Raw genomic sequence first — 7789 nt, forward strand, 5'->3', positions numbered from 1 at the left:
CTTGATGCATTTATGTAGAACAATGAGCAACTAATTTGAGATACAAAGTCTTTGTTTAGAGATATCTCATTAATTCAATGGAATAAAGTCAGTGTCATTTATCTTACACTTTGAAATTCTTCACTAAGACACTACATTTTTACATTCCTTGTTCAAGGTGCTGAATAATGAATAAAGGATTTATCGTAATCAGAAAAATGACGGCAGACGATGGTAAACCAAGATGAACTTTATTCATATGTTATGACAAGGTCAATAGTTATTTTGTGTAGGCTATGTGAGGACGTTCATGGTGGCAGTTCAAGCACACATATTCCAGATTTAAGGATGCATGAAGGCTGGTCCTGCATTCAGAAGAAAGCCAGGCTGAAATTTTCAACAGAAATATTGGTGCTCTTAAAGCAGATTTCTGTGTCTGCTGATGACATGACTCACCCATTCGAGGGGGGGGGGGATACAGCCCTGATAGCAAATTTACAGTTTATGACAACGTTCTTTACATATACACAGAATGAGGGTTAAGGCTAAAATTTCAGTCCGAGGTGTTAGGCAGATGAATTGTAACGAAATCCCTGATATCTGGCAAATGGCTGTGAGGAGGTTCTCCAGAGTGCAAAGCATGCCAAGCTGCCTATATAAACTCTACTGAGCACAGTGGACAAAGGGAGTCAATGTCACATCACTCACATGACGAATCGAGGCTGCATTCAATCGTACTTTTGGAAGATACTCAGCTTTCAAATAAATAAATTAGCCAGATAAACAAACAACAATACACACAAAGTTTGAGCTAGAACTATTACACACACCTTTTTCAGTCATGATCTGGCAGCAAAAAGAAAAAATTACTGCATTTAGAGGATATATGTTCGTAACCTTTAAGTTTATACTGTGTTTCAGAACAACTTGTTTTCTCTACAGCTGCTAATAGTGGTGAAAATCTATATTTGGCGCCTAAACCATGGTGTTAATTATACAATTAAAGCTTCTAATATTTCATGCTTTACTATGGACCTTCAGGATAAATCCTGTCAATAATGCCTCAATAACTAAATGTATTCCTCCTTTAAAATATCAGATAATTCCCTTTATATTGGCAGCATCAGCACATTGTCAGCCAAGATTAAAAAAGACAAATTATAGCATTTCCTAACTACTTCAGTCACAATGGATTATATTAAAACTAATAATACATATGAAACATCACAATCATGTTTTGAATTTGGGTGATTTCAATGGAAAAAATATATAATGGCCTAAAACTACAGTTTTAAAAATACAATGCAAAGATCAAGCATGTGTAACCCAGGAGAATGGATTATTTGTCCAAAAACAAAATACTTCAGCAGACCTGATGATGAATATGAACATACAAATGGTTTTAAACTTTAGCGTACCAGACATTTAGAGCTAATTCAATTGTCACAGCAGGTTAGTGTATCTGTTCACCTGAAGAAACAAGTTAGTTGCACATGACTTTAAATTTACTCAGCTCAGTTTTTTGAGATCCCATTGCTAGTGACGCCAGCTGTGACAAAAGGCCATTTAAATCAGAGAAGTAGTCGCATCATTTAAAAGCTGTCGTTCAAAATAAATTAAAGGATATTAACGGGAGGTGGACTGGGATGATGAATAACTTCTAAGACAGTATTTTATCAGGGCTGCTAATCTGTCGTTGATAATTGTGCCTCGTCAGGGAAGCGTGACTGTAATCCAAGAACAAACCACTACACTTGGATCAGTTTTCTTCCTCCCAGGCTGATGATACCAGACCTGGTCATTTTTCTCACCATGGGTCACTGCGTGTAAAGGCTGATGATTTGGTTAGATACCTGAGTCACTGCACTGAGGAGGTGGCACACAGCTTGGCTCATGGCCGAAGAGTAGCTGCGCTCATAGCTACACATAAATTAGCGAGTCAACAGTAGTATTCTGTGCACTATGTGGGTGGTTACTGATATGGGATATGAGAGCAATGACTGCATATGTGAGAGAAATAGAAGTTGACATTCACCCTCTGGACTGGAGCACAACAACAACTCAGGCGCCGGCTAGCTCGTAACAGCGGCTAACCAGTGTCGTCCAAACCTTTAATACTGTCGCTTTTGAAATGCAGTGGGAGATGGAGACTGATGATTCTTAACGTTTTCACATTGTCTGGGGGTAGAGACAGTATGTGCCAACAGATCAGCTGCTGGTAATGGCACCGCACCATTTTATGTTGAACAGGGAACATTCTGCCTCAATTGCACATTTACCGATAAAATAACAACACAGAAAGGCCACTAAATACATGGAAGTACAGTAAGAACAAGACATCCAGTGGGACACAGACAGTACCTCTGAAATGAAGGGAGAGCCAACCTCCTAAAGAAATCAAATAGTTTGCGTCTGAGTAGCATGACGATATGACTCATGGACAGTGAAAACGATAAATAGCAACATCATAGTGATAATCACAATAGCAGGAGTAACAGTTTAAAGTCTGAGAGTGGCGGTATGGGCTGTGAAGTGTTTCCGGTATTCCATATGGGAGTGCTTTAAAGAGCCCATCAGGTCCTGCTCAGCAGATCCGTACATGAAGGACAGCACATGGTAGCAGCTCAGCACATGGAAAGCCAGGTGGCACTGTACCTCTATATCGCTTCCTCCTCCAAAAGATAGATGTTGTCTAGTTTTTTTCCCCACTCTGTTGCTCATTTGCCTCAAGTTACAAATCAAACGTGTTTCTTTTGTTCTCATTTGTATTTTGATCTTCCTGGCGTTCTCACATTGCATACTTCTGCGTCCAATCTCTTGCTAATTTGTTGTACCTGGAAAACACACAAAGTTTTGAAAAGGTCAATGACGCAGAACTTCTACCAAACACAATGAGTCAGTATAGGAAAGTGGAGTGATATGATGAATCTCATGTCTACACTCACTTTTCCCTGTCAGCCTTGTACGTATGAGCGATCTCTGGTACCAGTGGGTCGTCCGGGTTTGGATCACAAAGAAGAGAGCAGATAGACAATAATACTGTGGAAGAAGGAACCAGAAAGTGTTAGGTGTGCATAAACAGAATCTCAGTGTCAAAATTAGCTTGTTTTTTTTTATATGCTATGAATTCTTTCTTTTTATTAGACCAACAGTGGATACTACACAAGCACAACTTTTGATAAGCATTGCAGTCTGATTAGGGTGATTCATCAAAAACATAAAGAATTTTTACTAGGGCTGTAAATACAAATGTTTCCTTGTTATGATAAGATAAAAATGTCTAAGGTCATTGAATTTAAAAAGTAAAATGAAAACATATTTAGGCAGTCTGGCTTTTATGTAGGGTTTAAAAATTGTATTACTTTAATGTGTCTTCACTGATTTTAATGTTGTTTTATTATTTTATTAATTTTAACTATCTTGTTTTTTTATTTATCTACTCAATTTTATTGATATATTTAGCCTTTATTCTATCTTCAACTCTTTTCCCTACCCTTTTTAATTTATTTATTTTAACTTTTTATATTCTTAATGTTAATTTGATGCTTTAACTTATTTTAATTATACATTTATATTTTATTGTTGTTGTGCATTAGTCTCTATATTAAAGTCCATGTTTTTTTAATGTCTTGCAATTTTTTTTTTTGCTTCTTGTTTTCAATCACTGTTAAGCACTTTGAATTGCATTTGATTTGTATGAAAGGTGCTATATTAATACAGTTTGATTGATTAAATTTAAGTTATATATATTGTATACATGAACATACTTTTACATACATACATACATACATACATACATACATACATACATACATACATACATACATACATACATACATACATACATACATACATACATACATACAAAAGCCCCACTGTGGGTTAGCCTGTGCTGGTTCTGTTCCAGTTTGGCGACACATCTTATTATTTTGTATTTTATTAAAGGTAGGCTCCTTATCTAATCAAATTCATATCATCACTACCCCTATGATGTTGGGAAATGTTGCATTGTTATTCAAAGAATCAGTACAATACTGTTAGATAACGAGACACGTGATATCATTTTTGCACGCTGACATTTCATTATAATTCATAAACATTTACTGGTATGGATTTAATCATTCATGCATTAAACTTTATAAATCCTACTTAATAGGAGAAATCCTTGAGAGTTATTTCAAAACTTCACAATCAACACTGGATTTCATTTGGTCAGACGCCTTTTACACTTAAATGTGACACTTTAAACATGTAATGGACATGATTTAACATAGTAAAAAGTTAGATGTAGTCTTAATGCCTGACTTAAGTATTATAGCTGAAACAAGCACATGCCTTGAAAAAGATTAAAAGACGAGAGGGAATGTGTCAGCAATGCTTTATAGATCATTTAGGCAGACTTTGTTTGTAATTAATGGGAATAGCAGTGTTCCAAGAAAGTACAAGTTAAGGGTAGCAGGTTACAGAATGATCTGTAGACTGTAAGGAGGACTATGGATTTGAAAAAAACAAACTGAAGTATATTTCATCTCTCTGATAGCACATTAAAGACATCACCTGAAAGCATACAAGTGCTGGACAACAACTGAAGAGGAGTCACATTGTAACGTTTAGTCTTAGCAAAACAGAACACAACGCTTAATTTTACATTTAAAATATAACATCCTTTAAAAAAATCTGCATTATGTCATTTCTGTTTCCAAAAGTAAATGCTGAATGTTGTCAATCGTGGGCAGCGTGGTTGAACTTGTCAAACCTTTCTGTAGTAAATAACATTAATGATGCTTGCATTACATTATGCTGCGACGGGGTGGGGCCCCTCATGCAGTCAATGCTGAGTCAACAGTCACAGCTGCCTTAATAAATTAAAATGTCAACATGCTCATGCGGCCGACACCTGACTGTAAATCTTACCTTTCGATACGGTAAGTGCAGGCGACCATTGTGATCTCAGTATGTCCAGACAAATACTCCCATTGCTGTTGATATTTGGGTGGTAAATTTTAGTTGTAAATGCCACCTGTGACAAAACAGACAAGAAAGTAGAACACATTAAACACATTGAAGTGAATGAATGGTTAGTCTAGGTGAGATGACATACTGTGTGTGCCTCATAACTCACCTTTGGTGGTTTGAATGGGTAATCTGTTGGGAAGTGGATGGTGAGGAAAAACACTCCACTCTGATATGGGCTGTCACTCTAAAAAAAGAACAAGACAAGTTTCTACACAGCAACTCTACTGTTTCTTTTGCTTATTTTAAACAAATTTGAATTGATTTAAGATAAAGTTTCACCTACCGGACCCATTATTGTTGCCTGCCAGTGAAATACTAGGAAAAAAGATTAACAATGATTCAGTATAACAGCTTGAATTAAAACTCCTGATGCATACACTTCTTTTATTTAATAAGGAACACAAGAAAACTCAGATGAAGCGGTGTTTCATTATTAAATTGACTCACGATCGTCCCCAACCGGTCCAGCAGAGCACTGAGCAGGTGGGTCCCTCTGCAGGTCAGACAGTTCCTTAAGACAGAAAATCACACAATTAAAAATCGTCAATTAACCTCCTTTGGCAGCACCTCCTTCCAGTTTTTTGCTGCAAACGACTGAAATCACCTGCAACAATCCCTAAAACTGACCTCTCTCATTCCACTCGCCACTTTCAAAAACGTATTGCACCCCGTTACTCAACATCACTGCACTTGCTTTTAAATTGCTTTTAAGTTGTTCACTCCTGTCATATTTTTATATTGCATTGTTCTGTTTCTAGGTTTCTCTGTATGTCCTCTCTGTTTTTTGTTTTGTTTTTATTTATTGTCATGCCACCTGTGTTACCTTTTGCCCAGGTCGCTATTGTAAATGAGAATTGGTTCTCAATTGACTTACATGGTAAAATAAAATGAATTAAATTTAAAGTTAGTTGGAAAATATTGATCACATTTCATTGTTTATATTGGGTACATGTGGATCCAAACACAAGAAGAATATTTCATTAGATGATTTCAAAGATGATTTATCTTTTAAATCTAGTCTGGAAAAACTTCCACTTATCCTGAGGGGATTTAAGGACACAGACTCGCCTCTTTAAAACGTACTCCATGTAATGTCTGGCTTTATGTAAAGAGCACTTTCTTCACTTTTTTTTTCTCAGTACAACCAAGTTGCAATTACTATCTTTTTAGGGCAGCAATGTTTGCTGTCCAGTACAGCCATCATGCAGAGCTGCTGACATGTAAATGGTGCTTTTAGGAACAGATGACTTCATTAACATTTTAGTCATCAGTTCAGTTTAGCCAACAGATGTTAACTACATAACATAGCGACATGAAACAAACATGTTGAACAAGAATAGCCGAGGCAGAGGGAGTAAGGTCATTGTACAGAACCACATTATACACCATGTAATGACACTGAGGAAAGACAACAAAACAACAGATGGTTATATTTAAATTAAGCTCGTTATTTAACATCCGTATCCATTCTGTTATATAAATACACACCGTGGCCTGCTCCAGTGCCCCATTTACCAATCCATATATGGCAACACTGACAGTACTAGGGTTCAATTTTGGCAACCAGCAAGCAGCTGTCATTGAGTTACCAGACACATCATCAGCCCTACTGTAAGTGTCCAACAACAAGGATAAAGACAACTGACAGGCTACAAAATAAAAACAATCCTCGATCATGTCAATCCATCAAACCAAAGACCAAAGCTAGCTTAAAGCTGCTGTGTCAAAGTGCTCTATTCAGCTTGTTTGTTAACACTAGCCATCTTAGAAAGAAACGTACAAATGATAAACTCTCAAACATCACTGTCAGCTGTCAACAAAAGCAAGGCCTCGTTTCAGTGGTGATAGTTAGCGTTACTGTAGCATTGCACCAACTGAGCCACCAGTTGTTAGCTCGTCTTTGTTTGTGAATTATATTAAAAAATGAACATTAAAAGCAGTCAAGTGAGGCTATCATGCGCTTTACGAAAATGATACGTTGCGGTTTTACTACCACGGAGCATCCTTCACACAGCAAAACGAATAAACGAGAGGGTACTATGAGTAACATGAGAGAAATACACACTCACCTTCTGAATTCTTTTCAACGCCATTGCATCAATGGCTATGCTAGGTAGCCTGTCAGCTAACAGTTAGCTCTTCACACATACAATTTGGCTTCTGTGGACGCGTACCTACAAATCTCACTCTACGTATAATCAGCAGATAACAGCTAACTTATATAAGGCTTGGGGTTTTTGAATTTCTACAACAATTTAAGTGAGAAAAGCTGTGTTAATTGTCGATATTTCCAAAGCTAACGTTGTACAACATCCGAGATATTTTGCTCTCCTCTCTCATCCCTGCTCCTCTTCGTGCCTGGCAAACCGTTTGGGCTAATATCGCGAGATTTGTCTTTCAAAACGTGAACTGACAAAAACAGCGTCCATTGTTGTAGTTTTAATATAAATTTTTCATACTTTAGCAAATTTGACACGGTTCAATTCAACAAATCAAGATTGTATTCATTTCATTTATAAACGAAGATAGTTACGTCCGATATTTACACAAAATCCCCACATGTAAAATACCAGTCAAACACTGGTGGAAACACCTTCTTATTCAAGGGTTTGTATTTATTTTAATTATTTGGAATAAAACAGTACTAAACTACAATGTTGAAAATAATTAAAATAGATAAAATCATTGAATGAGAAGGTTTGTCCAAACTTTTGATCGGTAGTGTAAGTTTTAATAAACCTATATTTACCAAGGTAGCTATAGTGTTAAAAGGCAACCTCCCCATAATACAAGA

At 36.6% G+C, this 7789-nt stretch overlaps 1 protein-coding gene across 1 annotated transcript; it reads right to left on the reverse strand.

Annotated features, from left to right (window-relative positions):
• Nucleotides 1-209: 209 nt before the first annotated feature.
• On the reverse strand, nt 210-7379 carry ube2d4 (ubiquitin-conjugating enzyme E2D 4 (putative)). The gene is made up of 7 exons (XM_034691734.1): nt 7065-7379; nt 5443-5506; nt 5279-5310; nt 5102-5179; nt 4894-4999; nt 2925-3018; nt 210-2813 (listed from the first exon to the last, which is right to left on the reverse strand). Exons 1-7 carry the CDS (start codon nt 7086-7088, stop codon nt 2768-2770), a joined length of 444 nt encoding a protein of 147 aa, XP_034547625.1. The 5' UTR covers nt 7089-7379; the 3' UTR covers nt 210-2767.
• Nucleotides 7380-7789: the final 410 nt, after the last annotated feature.

Source organism: Notolabrus celidotus, chromosome 9, assembly GCF_009762535.1.
Source record: "Notolabrus celidotus isolate fNotCel1 chromosome 9, fNotCel1.pri, whole genome shotgun sequence".
NCBI classification, from domain to species: Eukaryota; Metazoa; Chordata; class Actinopteri; order Labriformes; family Labridae; genus Notolabrus; species Notolabrus celidotus.